This window comes from Varanus komodoensis, unplaced genomic scaffold, assembly GCF_004798865.1.
Source record: "Varanus komodoensis strain SLA01 unplaced genomic scaffold, ASM479886v1 scaffold1, whole genome shotgun sequence".
Taxonomy (NCBI): Eukaryota; Metazoa; Chordata; class Lepidosauria; order Squamata; family Varanidae; genus Varanus; species Varanus komodoensis.
Genome location: NW_025335268.1, coordinates 95,428,610 through 95,447,980, shown reverse-complemented (window position 1 = coordinate 95,447,980; position 19,371 = coordinate 95,428,610). Strand labels below are relative to the sequence as shown.

General features: G+C 39.3%; 1 protein-coding gene across 4 annotated transcripts in view; it reads right to left on the bottom strand.

The window, feature by feature from the left end:
- Positions 1-19,371, bottom strand: part of ARMH3 (armadillo like helical domain containing 3) — a 144,338-nt gene that overhangs the window by 122,516 nt on the left and 2,451 nt on the right. For all 4 annotated transcript variants that reach the window (XM_044436991.1, XM_044437019.1, XM_044437000.1 and 1 more), the window contains exons 2-9: positions 15,411-15,522; positions 14,991-15,047; positions 14,710-14,856; positions 14,030-14,137; positions 12,766-12,858; positions 10,964-11,038; positions 10,117-10,203; positions 710-766 (exon numbers count right to left, since the gene is read on the bottom strand). In XM_044436991.1, coding sequence (XP_044292926.1) covers positions 710-766; positions 10,117-10,203; positions 10,964-11,038; positions 12,766-12,858; positions 14,030-14,137; positions 14,710-14,856; positions 14,991-15,047; positions 15,411-15,512 — 726 coding nt within the window. In that variant the 5' untranslated portion in view covers positions 15,513-15,522. The remainder of the gene's footprint in view (positions 1-709; positions 767-10,116; positions 10,204-10,963; positions 11,039-12,765; positions 12,859-14,029; positions 14,138-14,709; positions 14,857-14,990; positions 15,048-15,410; positions 15,523-19,371) is intronic.

Genomic DNA, 19,371 nt, shown 5'->3' with positions numbered 1-19,371 from the left:
AAATCACTAGTCAACCATAAAGCTCACCAGGTACTCTTGGGCCAGTTGCGCTCTCTGGCAGTTCAATGCATCCCACAGAGTTATTGTGAGAATCAGGTTGGCAAAGCAGGAGGAGAACCATGTATGCTACAGGAGATGCTGTGGGGGTGGTTAGATTACAGCTGTGGTGGTTTTGTGGGGCTTTTCTGGGGAAAGAGAATGGAAGGAGAATAGGAATGTACTGCTGAACAGTGTGCAGGAATTGCATATACCTAGATTAGAGATACAGTCACCTTTTCAAGTACTGCAAGCTCATAAATTCAGACTTCAAGTGAAATAAACTCCTTCTGCTTATTATTACTCTTGACAGAAGACTGTTTAATTGAGGAAAAGAGCATGCATGCCCACTCTTATTAGCAACCAAGGTACTGGCTGGTGTCTTGGCGTGTGAGAGCGAGCTGCTCTATAGGGGGGCTGAACCTCTTCTGTATTTCCAGAAAGGGAGGCAATCAGTTTGTCTGAGGGAATACAGTGACAGGCCTGAGTTCAGAGGCACACAATATGGGGGAGTGAACAAGTTTCTCAAGAGACGGTAGCACAGGTCACAGGAAATGAGAAAGACGCTCAGGAGACACATGTGACGACAACATAGTTTAGCTCCTTTGCTGCACTCAAAGTACTCTGAGTAATTTGCTAAGTTCACACAGTCCTTATGTCCTATCATACTCACATTTAGTGTGGCCTCATCATCTATGATTGACAGCTTCACTATGTAAGGATTCACAGACTGCAGTGGGAAGAAGGACAGCCATGGGTTAGTTTAATGATTCAGCAAAGCTAACAGAGCTTCATACATCACCTTGCCCTCTTTCTCCTGCCATGCTACAGACATGTCCTTCAATTAAAACCATGGTTTTCTAAATCCATGGTTTAGAATGGTTAGGGAGAAATCCATGGTTTTCTAAATTTTGCGTGAGGTACATTAGCCTCCCACAAAAACAGAGCCCCCTACACCATCCTGAGATTTACTTCAAGCCTGGTTACACTTCAATTGTTAGCAATGTTGCCACTCTAACAGTTAAGAATAGAGCAGACAAACAGTAGGAGACAAAATACTCCATGATTGTGGAGACCAAGGGCCCATCAGTATACCAGTGTTGTATACTGTGGATGAGTAACATTCAAAATTGAATCTTCCTACCCCCTGCAACACACATGTATACACATGCTGAGCAATATGACAATGATTATGCAGAATGTCCAGCAGGCGGCAATCCCCTGCTGGTTCATGTTCAGACTGAAGCACCTGAAATAAGAGGAATTTCAGTCCCATTAACTAAATCCATATAACATGCCTAGAGCTCTGCTTCTGTTCCAGGACTATTACTGATGTCTATTCAAGTCAAAGATCTCCTAACAGTGCAAAGAATTCATTAACCTCCACTCAGACAACAATCCAGTACATGCAGATATGAGATACAACTGACAGCTGGTTCTAAACGCTGTGTCAGAACTGATGTGTTAAGTAATGGAATCAGGAGTCAGACATTCAATGATAATTTCAGATTATCTGCAAGAGTCTAAATGTAGCCACATGTCTGTGGGAAGGGAAATCAAGAAAAATGGGCATTATAGTATGGCTTAGCAAATATAGCAAAAATAGGGACTCCTTTATTATGTGAAGAATGGGCAAAAATATTGGTGCCAAGAGCTTTCACAGGCAAAAACCTGACTTATAAGAAACAAAGCCAGGAATAGTTGAGTGCTAGCAAAGTAGGACAACAACTTAACTACTACATGCCAAATGGTATCTTACAGGACAATCACATGCATGTGTATTCAGAGACCTCACTGATTTTAACAGGCTTATGCCAGGTAAGCACATACTGCTAATATGGGTGCCCCACCCTCTAACTAGCTGCTCAATCATCCGCTGGTAGGGGGCAGAACAGATTGATGCTTCCCTGCCACTAATACTACTGGAGAAACAGCCAACTGCATTAGAATTGTTGGAAGGTAGTAAGGCTAGCATCTCATTTCCACTCCAATGATCTCAAGCCAAATTTCAAGCCACTCCCTCCCACGAATCCCAATGCAGAGTTTACTGGCAAGGGAGGCCTTAAACTCCCTATCCCCCATTCCATGTTCTGAGCGGAATTTTGAAGACCTGAGGATGGGGAAGTTTAATTCCCCATCCCCGTATGCTGAGATGTGGTGCGGGAAAGCAGAAAGAGAGTGCACATGTCACAAATGACAGTCCAGCACCTGACTAACCACCTGGCACTGCATGGAGCCCATGAGGTCACTCCAAATGTACAGCCTTGCAATCCTATGCAAACTTACCAGGGAATAGTAAGTTCCACTGAACTCACTGACCTTTAAGTGGACATGTCCTAGATCTCTTCTTGCTAACGCCAGAGTGTAAGACACGGAATAATCAATTCAAGTTGCAACAACACAGATTCAGGCTGGACATCAGGAAAAGCTTCCTCACTGTCAGAGCAAAACAGCCATGGAACCAGCTGCCTAGAGAGGTGGTGGGCTCTTCCAAACTAGAGACATTCAAAAAGAAACTGGACACCCATCTGAGTGGGATGGTGTGACGTGGTGTGTTGCAGCAGCGGGGTCTTGGACTCGATGGCCTTCATGGTCCCCTCTTCCAGCTCTACTGTTCCATGATTCTATGCATAACATTACACTTAGACAGCACAAGGTAGGAATGTGGAAGGCGGAGGAGAAAACAAGTGGTAGTGCTGAGTACGAGAGAGTAAAACCTGCCAGGGAAAAGATTACAGAACTGGGTCTCTTGTTATAGCAGACATGTTTTACAGTGTACAGGGACCAGGGAAGTTGCCTTGATAAAGTGTTTTTGTTTGCTTTCTTGCTTAGGATGACATATCACAAAGGAATGTTTGTTTGTTTTTTGTTTGTCCTCTCTGTTTTTAATGGATCCCATGACTGATCAGGTATGAAAAGCACCAAGCAATAGATGTCATTAATGGAACCTCAAACTCTGGCAGAGCAAGCATTAAGGGCAATAGCTCAGCGTTTGACAAACTTGAGTTAAGGGGTCTTTCTCATCAAGTATAGAAAGGTAATATTCAACTTTCTATTCCACCATGCTCAAAGAAGCACAGTAGGTTACAATAAGAAATCCCAGAGGAACAGAAATAGCCAAGACGGAAATTGCATGTTTTTTTCATTGTTGGGAGTGTTTTTTCCCAAAATTATGCTCTTATCCACCCTGAGAACCTTTGAGATGCTATATAAATGTAAACATCACTTCCATAGATGACCAAAATCACTATATATGCTAGGACCAAACTGCTCTTTAAAGAAAAATGAATGATGATAAATGCTTTTACATCTGACACTTTTAAGTTAAGGCTTGAGTAAACAACTAGAGCAAGGTTATCATTACATTAAAGATCCTGTAATGAGGATAGCACCCTGTGAAGCAACAAAGGGTAAAACATACATACAAACTATCTACTACAGATTGGTTAAAAAATTGGGAATGAGGTAGCAAGAGGAAAAAAGTCTCTCTGTAACCTGAATTCATGTGCAAAGCCAAAGGCCCCAACCTAGAGAAAGGGTCTTTCTATATTATGTATGTATGTATATATGCATTGATTTGATTTCTATACTGTCTATTAACTGAGACAGTCCTCTGGGCAATTCACAAGATCAAAAAATACAAACAAATGCATATACAACAAACAAATCAGTAAAACTCCTATAAAAACAATAGAATAGCAACATTGAGTCCACAGCAGTCATGTTCAATGTTACAGCAGCAATAAAAACCTGTAAAAATTAAGATTTTTATTTAACTGTTAAAATATTGGATGAATGAAAAAGTTTTTACCTAGCACTGAAAAAGCTAGAGTGGGCCCAGGCACACCTCCTTGAGGAGCTGATTTCACAGTCAAGGTGCCACAGTCCTAAAATCCCTTTCCCTGATAGCCACCTACTTTATTTCCTTATGGAGTGGCTCTCTGAGAAGGACCTCAAATGATGACCTCAGTGTCAGGATAGGGGGAAGAGGCATTCCTTTAGATAGCCAGGTCTCAATATTGCCATAGGTCTCTCCAATGACAGATTAACGTTATGCACCTAGTATATATGGTTTTTAAAACACAGTTCACCTTCCAGCAGATAAAATGAGTAAGTGGAACAACTTTCCCGGGCCACTTTACTGACAGATCTCTTCTTTAGCAGTGCATTTTGAACTATATTCTTCTATTGCGGCAACTGCTGTATGTACTCAAAGACTCTAACCTTTCTACAGCATACTCCCGATTCGGTAAGGGGACAACTTTAAGGAAACTCTAAAATCCATAGCACTTTTTCTAAACAGAGACACTATTTTCATCCCATAACACAATTTCTCATTTCCACTTTGGATATAGGGACCTGCCATAGTGAGGAGATTTTATCACTGAGCTATCTTAATAAAGTCAAAGCCTATCCCTTTCACAAAAGCACCCACACTTTATTTGCAAGTTCATTCACAGCATTGTATTCCTGATCATCTTCTATAGGCGTGAAAGCTGGACAGCAAGGAAAGCTGGTAAGAAGAAAATTGATGCATTCAAAACATAGCACTGGACGAGAGCTCTGCCAAAACCCTGGACTGATAGAAAGACAAAAAAGTGGGCCCTAGATCAAATCAAGCTGGAGCTTCCGTGGAAGCAAAAATGACAAAACTGAGGTTGTCATACTGTGGGCACATCATGAGAAGGCAAGACTCCCTGGAGAAGACTATCCCCCTAGGGAAAGTTGAAGGCAGGAAAAAAAGGAAGACCAAATAAGAGATGGATTGACTCTATAAAGGAAGCCACAGCCCACGGCTAAACAGCGATGTCATGTTCAGGTCAATCTGGAGAGCTTTCATTCATAGGGTTGCCATAAATCTGAGATGACTTGATGACACTTAACAACAACATCAGTGACAGAGCACATTCTTTGCAAGCAAAAGCCCTGGCATCTCCAGGCAGCGCTGGGAAAAACTCTTGTCTGAAATCCTGGATAATTGCCACATGTCAGTAAAGTACAGAGGTGGGTGGAACAACTGTTGGATTCTATAAAAGGCAACTTCTGATGTTCTCATTAGCAGGATTGTTTCGAGTATATAGCCAATCAATGAAAAATACAGTATTCCACCCTGGACATAAAACAATGAAAAGAATTTGGATAGAGTCAGACCACTGCCTTAAAGCAACAAAACTGATACACAATGCCACTGCAAATCAAACAGGTTCAATACATGCCTTAAATAAGTAAAATACAATTCAAATTAAAGGACTTGTAACCACTCTTCTAAAATCTGGGATAGGAAAAAAACCCTGGTTAAAAAATAGGTGTCCCTCCAAAGTTCTGCACTGAAAATCCAAATTAAGCTAACAAATTTTCCACACTGAGCCCATTTATATTTGTACACCAAGGACAGCGAGTTACTTGTGGATCAGATAAAGGAATGCAGTAAGGAGGTGTTTGCTTATGTAGAAAATACTTGAGGTTGAGATCATAAACAGACTCACCTGGAACAAGACTACGCAAAATGAACTCAAGAAGCAGATGTCCATAGGACTGCCACTTTATTAAATTAGATAAACAGTTGATGCTGAGTACTGGAAAAGCTGTATTTTTCCTATGCCCAGCTGACAGCTGATCAGCTATGCTGTGAAAACAAGCTGAGGAGCTCCCTGGGCCGCACAGATAGCAGCCAAGGTCCATAAATTGACCACATTTCCTGCACTACTTAATGTAGGAAAGGCTAGCAAAGGCTCTACTTTATGAGTGACAAAAATAATATAAATAGATCGGAGAGTTTGATTAACCTTCACCCTAACAGAGAGGAGAATACAAACAGAAATACCTGATTTATATTTCAAATGTAATAAGCCTAACAATACTTTTATATGGTGAATACATGTTATGCTTTTATATTGCTTTTTCCTTCAAACAACTACATGTTCGCTACAACTACATGTATTCATTAGCACTGAGGGAACAATTCTCAGTTTAGGACTGCTAAATCACTTGATTTAATGCTTCAGAAAAGCTTGATGTTCCAAGTTGGATCCTGGGACTGAAACAGTTCTGAATTAGGAAGGACTGAAATATATCAGTTCTGGTAAGTATTGCCACTTGTGTATAATGAAAGCCTTTGGAGGCAGTAGTGTGAATTTCATCCAGTCTAACAGACTGAAATCCTGTGCAGATTTGGGCAGTTTCTGTAAATCAGAATGATTCTGCAATAAAAATAATAAGGAGCAGCTGGATCGATAATAAAGACTGGAGCAGATATCTCACTAAACTTGGAAAACATCTAAAAACATGTTTTTGCAAGCATGCTAATTTTGTTTTGTTTTTTTGTGGACATGCATTACAGTCATAAGCAACAAATATACTCCCAATGTAATTAGATTTCCTTAGCTTAATGGAACCATTTAGCAGCTCACGAGGCTCTAGAGGAAGCAGAGTATGATCAGCAACAGTATGGTCAACATGCGAATTCTCTTATAGCACATTAAAAAAGAACACACACTCTTCAAGGGAAGATTTGCAGTACTATTCCAATGTCTCCCAAGGCTGATGAGGAAAGAATACATATAGTCCCCAGGTTATAAACCAGTTCCATTCCAGAGAATGTCTTTAAGTCAAAATTGTATGTAAATCGGATCACATATATAACAGGCATATAAAACACTTCTAAAACACTTAAGAAACACTTCCATATACAGTTAGCCCACCACATTCATGAGGGTTAGGGGCACAGGACCCCCACAAAAGTGGAAAAAGCACAAATATCTCACCCCCACCCCTCACCAGTGCTTCCTCTTTGAAGCAAGGAAATGCCAGGGGCAAGAAGGCATGCTTCAGAGGCCCTCCCTCTCTTCCCTTTTGTTTCCCCTCTCTCTATGCTGATGACAATTTTCCACAGTAGGCCACAAAACTCCAAAAGGTACAAACTGTTTGTCTTTAGCTCTCATTTATAAATGAATAAGCTTTACGGCAATTCATTCGTAAGTACAGGTTATTCATAACTCAGGCATCTGTAACCCAGGAACTGCCTATAGTCACTCTGTCCTCCATATTTAATGACAACTTCATACAAAACTATAGAGAGAGAAATTCTCTCACCTGTAATGCAAAGCTAAGAAAAAAATCAGAGAAAATTGACTCTTAGGCGATTTTTTCCAGGTGAGACATTTGACTTTATCTGATTACTCTAGTGACCTTTATCCAGTTGCATCTTTCTTTCCTCTAATCATATTTCCTAACTGTGATTCATTGTTTCCTGACATTTCTATACTGCCCAGTAGCCAACATTCTCTGGACAATTAATAAAACAAACAGCAAAGATCAGAACCAGCACAGGAAGGCTAAGCCATGATCTGGTGGAGGTCAGGAGTTACAGTGCAGAGAAGTGCAGGGATGCTGTCTTGGTGATACAGATGGAGGCTCACCAGCTCATGGACTGACCAGGAAAATTAGGCTTCCAGCAACTGCATCTTTGTGCTGGAGGCCTTAAAGATCAAGAAACCTTCTCTGTGTTCTGAACAGATCAACATAAGCTGGTACTGATTCTTGCTAGTCATGCCATTCAATTTATAGCACAATTTGCAAAACTCCTGGATCTTTGCCTGGAAAACTTATTTGAGGTGCCGGTTTTTCAATTCAGCACTCTTCACTTTTTTATTTAGTCCAGCATTTTCTTGGGGTAACAAGAGACGGACGGCCCCCTTGAGTTCTTCTGGGAGAGCCTCCACCCCCCAGTATTCCAATCGTCTCTCTCAGGCACTCACATTCCTCCCGCAGGTGTGCTGCCACCGCCACCTCCTCCTCCAGGCATTGCTGCTTCGTTAGGTTGGCTGAATTCATACTGAAACGGTACACCTGACATCAAGTCTGAGATGATTGTGGGGTGGCCAGACTAGATGCTTCTTCCACAGACTGTGACATGAAGTTGTTGCACAATTTTAGGATGGAAAAGATAGTTGGATTTCCCTCTGTGTCCTCCATGTGCATCTGACTTCAGCCTCAGTCAGTCATGTCAACGTACTAGCCAGTGGCTTGCTTCTCCCCAGCTTCTACTCAGGTTTTAGATTTGGAAATGCTATCAGTCTTGAACCAGGTCAGAATAAGTGCTAAAAGCTTTCGGCTTTGGGCTAAAAGACCCAACATTAGCTTCTGCAGCCACTCACCCTGGGAGCCCCACCAAGTGGCTTTCTAATGAAAGAATAAGAATTTGATTTCAAAAAGTAAAGTCTCTAAACCATCACTAAAAAACCAAGGGCCAGCTTGCACATAATTTTTTTACCCAGAGATTTCAGATGCAGAAGGCTGTATAACTATATGAAGAGAATTAGGAAAGGCATCAGAAAATGAGGTGGAAGTAGCTGTATTTCCTGCAAAACTCAGATTACAGAAAATTAATCTAATGTAAGAGCATCCTTTCCACCAGACCCAGAGATGAATTATTCTGGTATCTTATGTCCTTTCTACTTGAGCGGAGCACAGTACAGAACACAATTATTATATTAAATGTACACAGTTCTATAAGGATGCTTAGTCACCAAGCGACTGGATCAGTCATCTTTCCCCATCATTCCAGATTTAGGTTTATAGTGGAATTTTTGTTTTAGATAACTGTAATGTTTTTGTTTTTGCTGGCTGTTTTAAGGCCTACAGGATAGGGGAGTTGGTAGTGTCTCTCTAATTCATATATGTTCCAAAAGACTGGTTTTTGCCTTTGCCATCCCCACCCTTCCTTCTCACATCCTTCCCTGTGCTATCTAACTAGCAATACTGCATCTCTGTGCATGTCCTATTTTTCTAAACAGATGAGTGCTCTTCTTCATGTCAGCTGTCAAGAGAGTATAGTTAGTTTTCTTTTGTTAAATTCTCCTTTTTTATATTTACCGCTGATGGGACTACAGAAATATGAAGCATCCTGATGTACCATGCTTTTCTGTAGAGCCATTAATTATTTCAGCCACTATGAGAAAACAGTGAGTTCAAATCCTGCGAACTCAGAAGAACAATAAAATCCAGAACTCATGTGAACAGGAGAAAAAGAAAATGAGTGCAGTAGAATCACATAGATGTTATTCCCTCAACCTCTGTAACACTCCAGGTCATCCTCTGATCATCAAGGGGGATTGATTAATGCTAGCAATCCACATAGCCCTGCCCTCTAAGCCTAACTTAATGACTAGGAACTTCCCTCCCACACTGACAACTTTTCTAAGGGGAAAGAAACTTGCAATAAACTAACTAAAATTCTCATATTGAAAACATATTTCATAAAATAGTTTTTCCTTATATTTTTATAGGAAGGAACTACAGAATTATTACTAAACACATACACAAAGCACACCAGAAACACCACTAAATTCTAAACATTTGCACCTGGATTCAAGCAGGATGCATTTTTGGTATGATCCTGCTACCACTCAATTACTGAACAAGTTACCAGGATGTGATGTCCTAAGGGCTAAGGCACTACAAACATCAGAGCACAAGCCCACAATTGTTTGTTATTTACCACATTTCATTACCATTAAACAAGTGCAAAAGTGTCCAGCTTTTGTTCCAACCTTAGAGCTGTGCAGGGATCATTCCTACAGCTGCACCGTGGTTCAAAGGCAGGCTTTCAGCACTTGTGAAGCACACAGCAAAACTGCAGAGAACATCCATGTCCTCCCTGTAGTACATGGCTGGAAGACTCCTACTTGTTTTGCTGCTGCAGTTCTGAGGCCCTATAGAAGTCCTAATGCCAGACCTCCTCTCCAGTTTCAACCTAGAGAAGAAGATGAGGGTGCTGCTGCAGCTGCACTGAACTTCCAAGGGCCCAGGAAGTATAGTGACCTCCAGCCTCCTCTGTACCTCCAAGCTGAAAAGGACTTCGTAATTTTCATGCTGCATTTACAAGGAACAATCTTCCATCCAGAAAAGTGAAATAGTTCCCAGCCTAGTATTATGCTTCCAAAACAGAGCATATCGTCATGGATAACTCCCTGTCCCAAGCATCAACACATTTCTAGTTTTCTGCCAAGGCCAGGTAAAATCTACAGGGCCCAGATCCAAAATATTATGCACTCATTCCACATGAAGCACTCCACTCACCTCATATTTTCTATAGTTTACTAACAAGGCAAGCAGGACAACAGCATCATAACCATGTTCCCGGCGACTGGAAAGACTGGAAAGAATCTAAAACCAAAAGAAAGAATAGATTAATTAAGAGCAATGCTCAGTCAATATGAAAAGATGCAAGGGATACACACATTCAAAGCTTACAGCATCCAAAATTAATCTATACAGCTCAAAAAAGTATTGAACCATTTTCTCACATGCACAAAAACAAAATGAAACCAATTTCTTAGCTTGAGGAGAGGGATACAAATAATTTACAAGGTTAAACGTACTTATTTAGTGAGAAATCAGGAAGATAATAATGAATCAGTCCATTGAAAGATCAAAAGTGCATTTGAATTACTCAGTACAAGATGCACTTTGGTTATACACTGTTGGGGTTAATCGGATCTTTTTTCTTCTCTTTGGTAAACCTAATTATGATTCAATGACATGAAATACTCTCTTGTTTTATTTTTGTACATAATTTTTCTAAAATATTATTTTTAAATAAGCACATTTAAGGGTAATTAATAGAGTACAGGCTCAGATTGATTTTCCTAAAAATGGGTTACTCTTGACTAATGCTGCTCCAAAATTTAGCTCAGAGTATTGTATGCCTCCTCTTATATCAAGTACTTTTAAATATAAAATAGTATTAAAATCTAAGCAATTGCTAAAACAAAAATAAAACATGACAACTAAACTATCATTCTACCTATCACTCATGTTAGGTGTAATTTAAGCAACATCAAGTATAAACGTATGATTTACAGAAATGCACAATGGGAAATTAACTGCCCAGTCAGAAATGAAATGAGGGGAATGGAGGACTTGCCTGTAAGATAGCTTCAAAGATACTATTAATCATCACATACTCCAGGATGGTGTTTTGACTGATGTTATCTGTCACCTAAAGGGAAACAAGGTGGGGAGGGCATTAGGAGCTACAAGATAATTAAAATGTGCTCCCATCTACTACTACTCAAATTTCTTTATTGCACCAGTGATCCGTGGTATTTTAATTATCTGCTATTTCAAAGAAGCACTAATGAAAAAATTAATACATTCCCTTATTATGTCATTTTACTTTCCCATATTCTGTGTAAAGAAGACCCATCTTTGTAAGCTTTGTATGAATGAATTAAAACTACCCTAACATGAACATGTTTTCAGAATGACATAAAAAAATAGTTTTATTCAATGCAGTATTAATTTTAGCTTGTTATCATCAGTTCGTTTTAATGGTTTAGTTCTGAGTTACAATCCTTCTGAGTGCTTTTCTAAAATGTTACTTTATCGGTTCAACAAGTTTCTGCAGTAGCAGTGCTACTGCTACTTTAATACCAGAAAAAGCATTAGAACACTGCTACTCCTGAGTTGTGAATAGAGCGAAGGTTCTCAATGTGTTAAAAAATGCCAGATTAAGTTAGTCATGCTTCAGTCCTAGTGAAATCAATGAGACTTTATTAAGTATTGCTATCTTAATCTGGACCTACAATGGAGACAGTCCAAAGTAACAGCTGGTTTTTATATTTTCAGAAGCAGAGTATCAACCATTTTTTGTTTCTTTCTCGTTCCTGCAGTCTTAAGGGTAGCTCCAAATGAAACCTAAAACCACCACAGCACCTGGTAGAGCCCAGTTCAAATATAACCAAACCCTCTATCTCCATTCCAGCTTTAAACTCTGAAAACACAGAAATAATGACTTCAGCATCAATTCAGGCTCCCTCTTCATTCCCCACCACCACTGCTATTGTAAAATCTTGCCTGACCTGCAAAGCATGTTTAAGATCTTTAAATATGCCTAATAATTACACCGATACAGGAATTGGAAATTTTCTTGTGGCCAACTTGACTTTGATTTTTACTGTAAGAAACTTAAACTTGAAAATGACACTTCTATTTGGCAGAAGTTTATAATGGATTTAAATCCTGTATTACATAATATATTTATGTTAGTTACATCTTGGCCTCTCTCACACCCCTTTCTGTCTCTCCATAATGACTTGCCCTTGTTCTTTGTTAGATCTGGGGGGGGGGTGGAATGAAGGTTTGTTATTTTGGTTGTTTTGTATATATTCGCAAAGAAAATTTAAAAAATCAATGCCATTTGCAATTAAAACAGAAAACAATTATCTGCTCTTGCAGGTGGGCTGCAGAAACCACCCCCCCTTACTTTAGGAAAGATACAGTCAATGAAGGTATCCTCCCTAAAATGTTTAGACAGATGCGCTAAACTACTTTAAAAGAGGATATGCACTGAGAGAATCATCCATTACTGAGAAAGTAAAAGCAGCTTTTTGTTAATGTACAACCATTATATCTAAAATGGTAATTTTAAAAGCAGTCATCTCCACAATAAAACACTGATCATCTGGAAATTAAAGTGCCCATTCATCAGAGATTAATAACACAACAATGTCCAAGCCTGGATAGAAATACTTCTTACAGTTAACTCCCTGTTCGTCCCAGCTCCTGCCAACCTTAGTCATGCTGGCCACATGACCACGGAAACTGTCTGCAGAAAAACGCTGGCTCCCTCAGCTAGGAAACAGAGATGAACATCGCCCTCAAGAAATAGACATGACTGGATTTTAATGTCATAGGGAAACCTTTACCTTTTTATCTGTTACTTACAGTGACCAAGCAGAGCAGAAGCTTCAGGCATAAACTCTTGAGGCTTTCAGAACCTTCTGCACAAAGTAGAGTGTCCAAGCTCTCCATCAGATTCTAGAAAAGGGAACAGTTACTATGAACCACTGTACACCCACAGTTCATAGTCTATGACCCTGATGCTATGCTCCATGCAATGCTGAATCCCATCAAGATTCACCTAAGGCAGGACCTATGTCAATAAAACAAATATAAGTCAAGCTATCAAACTAAGAAGATTATGTTTAGTTCAGGCTTCCCTAAGCTGGCATGTGCCAAATGTGTTGAACCACAGTTCCCATCAACTTGTGCTTAGTAGCCATGCTGGATGGGGATGAAGGTGGCTGCAATCACTAGAAGATACTTCACCCCACAAGAAATACAGATATCATCTAATGCATCTGAAGAAATCATTCTCTCCAGAACTGGGTTTCATTTAACCAAAGTGGATTTTCATGGAAATCTACACAACATGATTATAATTTTGTTCCATCAGAACTGCAACTCAGATTTTTAAAATAAGCTGTACTCTTGTGGTCAAAAACAGAATCTGAAAGTGTAAAGCCAGCATCTGCCTAAAGGATTCTTGAATGGAACCACTGCCTGGTTGTACTGCAATTGTCAAACACAATTAAACGGAAATAATCCTTTCTTCCACAGGCAAGTAATAGCCCCTAACAAACATGGTACACATAGTTCTGAAGTCTGTTAATGGATAATGCATACCATAATGGGAGGTGGGGAGAGAAATATGACATTGCTTCAGCCAAGGGTTCTTCTGTTCTGTTTTTGCACTTCAGTTGTAGACTATCAGTTTACTGTAAAGATTTTTACACTGAGTTCAATCCAAGCCTTGCACAACATGAGTTCCCCATCACATCTCCAACACATATATTCCAAATCTATTCCAGAATTATACCAAAACATGTTTTTTTTTATTTATATCCCGCCTTTTTCCTACAAAGGGTTCAAGGCAGCCTACATCATTCTCCTCCTCCATCTTATCCCCACAACAACAACCCTGTGAGGTAGGTTGGGCTGAGAGTCTGTGACTGGCCCAAAGTCACCCAGTTGGCTCCATGGCCGAGTGGGGACTAGAACCCAGATTGCCTGAGTCCCAGTCCCATGCTCTTAACCACTACACCACACTGCTCTTCAGATTTGGGGACTGAAGGGGAAAAGAAAATCTTTTCTGCTGGCAGAATGCATATCTCTGCCTCTTGCTGCAATCTAGCAAGGTCTCACTCACTTTCATGCATAGCTCAGCCTTGTCAAAGCCCATCAGCATGTTGATGATGTCAAAGCCAGATGTTGATTTGTTCTTCTGATGAACTCCACGGATCAGTGCACACAGTGTCTGCCACAAAGAAAGACAAAAATGGTTAGATAAAGTCTCCTCTGCACCAAGAAGCTACAACTGTGTACCTCTGAAACTTGAAGGCACATTTCTGGGATATTTAAACTTTGATTAGTTCTCTTCCATTTCTTTACTGTAGTGGTGAAGAATCTGTGGTTCTCTAGATGTTGTTGGACTACATTTTCCATCATTCATGACCACTGAACATGATGGCTAGGGCCAATGGGAGTCGTAGCCCAGCATCTGTAAAGCCACACAGTCTTCCCTATTTTACAGGATCTTTAGTATTATTTTTTTGCATTTAATCTAAATTTTCACACAATGATTCTCAGGAGTAATCTTGAACCACTGACGAACAGTGACTAAGAAGGAAGCAAGCAAGAGAAAATGCATTCTTATTGTCCAAATGTGAACAGTATCTCAGGAGGGGATATCTAGTTTAGTGCAATGAATAAGTATGCATTTTAGAGGGTCTTTATAATAAATGGACTCTTTCCATCATCAGCATTAACACAACTGTCATTAGCTGCCTCTTCATACATCATATGAATGTCTGACAGTAAGAAACACACCTGTAATGCATTGACCACTCTGATGGGATGCTCTTCTCCCAGGGCTCGGATGCAGTGCTGGAACAAGCAGTTAATATTATCTTTTATCTTCACTAACTCTTCACCATCTAGAGACTCCAGCTTTCCTTCCAGATACTCTAAGTTCACCTGTCAGACAACAAAGGAAAAAAACAATTCACAGAGCCACTCAAAACATGACTCTAGGTTGGAAATTTCTACCTGGAAGATTAAAATGAAGACCTTCAGATGAAAGAAGATGGCTATAATCACTGCTATATTACCTTCATCAGGAAGAGCTCCTCCCAAAATCGAGGGTTGCATTTACTGGGATCTTCTGTCTGAAACAGAAGGGAATCACTTTTACAATGGCTTTTGAGAACTGGCTACAAAATACAATTGTCCTTATTGCTCTATTTTAACCATTCTAGTCCCATAAAACAGCATGCACAGATGACCCCTGAAGTACACCATACTTTTTTCTACAGATTATCAATGGTAGAACCTGCTGCAGAAATGCATCTAAGTCTGTTCCAGTGATATTCAGAAAGGGAAAATAAAAACACTGCCAGAAGAACTTCATGACACAAGATTCACTGCTCTCCGCTTTGCAGTCTTAATACCAAGTATTAGTAAAATACCGAGGACAGGAGCCAGACATGTATTAAAAAAAGACACAGTGACAGAAATAGTACAACTCTTACCATGAAGATCTCATCATACATCAGCACAACCTTCTCTTTCAAGGGTTTCTTACTAGCTGAAGATTTTCGAAGCAATCCACCTTTCTTCTCTGCTTGTGCCATGACTTATAACCTAGGGATTTAGAGACATTCTATAATTCTGAAAAGCTCTCTAGAGGTAAACTTCCATAGTGCTCACATCTTCTCAAATTATGCTAAGTCATCTTAGAAAAAGTATGGTGCTAAATACTTCATAGTCACTGTTAAGTTATACATTAGAACCATCATAGTATTATCTAGGTTGGATGAAAACAGCTGAAAACTGGTTCAAAACATCTGTTTCTGCTTGACAGCCAATGGCTGGGATAAAGCTTAGGGACATCTGGCCTGAAAGAAAAGCTTTTGATAGTTCAATTTGCCGCAGAAGACTCTTTTGAAGTATTAGAAACAGATTAGACTAGAAATAGATTAGAAATGGTTATTAAGCATGTTTAAGAATCTTCCTGCAATCTCAAGACTATTTGAAGAGTGATATTTTGTATATTTGGTAAACAATTCTCTTTCAACATTTTTGTTCATTTGAAAGACGATATCCAGAGTTCTAATCTAATTAATCAAGTTCTAATCCCATGCTTTTGGATTTCTGGGTTTGTGTTAGTGATGGGAAAGAGATTGTATAGTTCAGGCAGCAATCCCTAACAGTGAAATTTAATTGAGAACATTATTTAAAACTGAGGCATGAGTTGTAATAGATCCAATGTTGTTCTTTTTAAAAACAAAAAAGGATTTGAGAAGCCATATGTTGTTCTATTGCATGAGGAGCTTTCACATATGGAATTCAGGACTATATATACTGAGTGCTACAACATTTAACAAGGTAAGAAACTCAGGAATCTATAGAACAAAACCCAAATAGTGAAGAATGCATATTTTCTTCACAGATCTTAATGCAACTCTAGTCAGATATTGGGAAACTGTGCAAGATATGGAGCATCCCTAAATGTCTATCACCAAAAGATATAGTAGATCAAGAAAAGAGCAATCCTATGGTCCCCAGGGAGTATTCCAGGGACCAAAGAATTGCTTGGAAAATCCCACTGACATCAGAGACAGTGCTCTGACCTTGGAAAGCTGAGTCAGAGACCCAACCCCAGACCTTACCCCCTTGTTAGTAAGTAAGGTGAGAACCACACCAGCAAACTAGTGGTGTTTTAATTTTAATTTTCTAAATAAATAAACTCAAAAATGACTGGTTTATCCTAAGCTTCCTCCACTCTCATTCCTTTAACGTACCCTCACTAGACAGGTTGAAAAGCCCATCGAGTGAAAACTGCCAGACACAAAGGACAGGAAAGAAAATATTGCCTCTACTGATCCTCCTGAAAAGGCTTAAAAATCTCAAAAGATTCCAAGTTCAGAGACTTCTGAGATGCAAGGATGCAACTGATTGGATTCTGCTCTGTGCAGAAGGAACAGAAAAAACTATGCTAGGAAACCCTTAAAAGAAAACTGCTTTAAAATTTCCAGAAATGGTACATCTCTAGTTTTCTTATAAAAATCTTCCTTATTACAGAGGTTTTAGAAAACATTTGGGGGGGGGAATAAAACTGGGGGAATAAAAATATATGAACACCATGTTAACCTTTTTCATCATTCTAAAATATTTTATAACACAAAATAGTTCAGTTTTTCAGAAAAACAGTCTTTCTAGATTTTTTTCACATTTTTCCATTTTTTCATGAACCTTCACATTTCCATACCTTTGGAAAATAATATCCACCTCTGCCAAGCACAAGCAAATATTCCTAGCAAAAATGTCCAACACAAATGGAATGGATTACCATTAACAACTTCTACAACTTTTAGTTTATCAGACTCACAATGTATCTATTCTCTTTCCCTTTATCATGGGAAATAAGTTTTCACTAAGCAAAAACAGGTAATAATTTCTATTTTTATATATACTTATATACACACACATGAACATAAATGCACACATAAACACAAAACCACACAATGTTTTAGAAACGGGATCAAAGAGCGATGAAAGCTTGAACAGGCCTCAGACCTTCATTAACAGAACTAGTATTGTAGGCAGCAGCATAAGCCTGTGCAAATTTACCTGCAGCTCTCTAATTGGTTTATAGTTAATGAATCAATGTTAGAGTTAACGATATGCCATGTATCTGGTTCACTGTTCTTACATGGGGTTAAAGAAAATTAATATTCTCTTAGTATACCAACAGTGAGGAGCGGAGCAGTACTTTTCAGCACTTTTGCAAACAGGCAAAAGATTCTAGGCCCCTTTTGAATGCTAGGAAAAGTATCATTGTGCAGGCAAGTTAAGCTTTTAACAAGGCTAAAACTGGGACAAAAGCTTTCCAAAACTAGACAGAAAGCACATATATAAGGCATATTGCTAGAGTCAACAATTCAGCTATCCCTTTGTTCTTTTAGGTTTCTACAATAAAGAACAAAAACCCTTGGACAGCAAATGAAAAGCACATATTACACCCTCTTTCTGGAATTTCACGGTCTTGTTTGGTCTTGTGACCTACAAAAATCAATAGTACTGAGGGTGCGGTTTTACAAAAGAAAAGAGAAGCTGCAAAATTCAATTTCAATACAGCAATTATGAGGCTTCAGTGCAAGCCAGCAGGTTGAGCTTCATGCCAAAAAACCTCAGCAACTGGGAGCTTGCTGAGAAACTGAGCTCACGAGACACATGAGTGGGGTGAATCACAGCATTATCCCGATTGCTAAAGCAAGAGCTATTTTTCATGTGTAGCAATTTGGTCCTGCAGCCTACCACACTCAGCAGTACCTGTGTGGGGCAGGAGGGGCGGTGGGATTCAGTTTTAAACAATCCGCCAAATGCAAAGAATTAACAAGGGGCAGAATATTGTCGCTATGCTATGCTTCTGAACCTTTCCAAGTTCTCTCTAGCCACTGTAAATAGATTTGCAGTTCCAACTTACTACTGCAAGCTGAAGCACTAGTGGCACCAAACGCTACCAGATAAAGTTGGAATATTCCTTGAAAGGGGATACCCTGATCTAGACACTGCAGTGTATAATACCACATTTTGTAATCAAAACTTGCAGTCTCCCCTCATGACTGAAATTCATGTTTTCTATTGCCAGAGTGAAAATTAAAAGGAAACAAAATTAAGGTCACAATGACCTCATCCATTAGAATGGTCTAGTATCTCTACATTGTGATCCAACTGCTATGAATACATTTGCACATATACCTAATTGAAAGTACAGAAGAAACTTATGCATAATGAGCTCTGTCTCAGTATGCTTTATGAAGCCACTCCATGGCCATTAAGGGGGCAAAGAACATTTATTTTTCATCCTAAAAGCTACAGTTGTGGGGAAACTAAGCCATTTTTAAATTACTGAGACAACCAAGTTTCTAATTAGCATTATTATCAAGATTACAACAAAGGAAATCTGATTTAAGTTTTAAGGAACGAATTACAGGTATAACACAAGATACTGGACAGCCATCTGAGCGGGACAGTGTAAACTGGTGTCCTGCAACAGCAGAAGGTTGGACCCGATGGTCTTCTTGAACCCTTCCAACTCTACTGTTCTATGATTCTAAGTATATTATCTAGCAAAAGTTGTTGGGTCTTTGACCATCTTATCAAAGACCAACAATGAAGAGGTTATATTGTTTGTTGTACAAAGTGGAAGATAAGCATACAATAATTTTATAATTATAATGCATTCCAGCTGTCAAGTCAAACATGCCTGATAATGACTTAACACATGTAATGCAATCTTTGGAAAATGAAATCCTACCACTCCTAGTACTTCCCAGGGATGTAGGACTTTGTTCTGTCTAAACAAGTATAGAGTTGCACCTTTAGCTGTTCTAGCCCTCATGGCTCTGATCTCTCTGAAATGGCTAACAGGCTGATCTTAAAAGCAGAACTGCAGAAGCAAAATGAAGAATAGGTTAGCAAACTTAA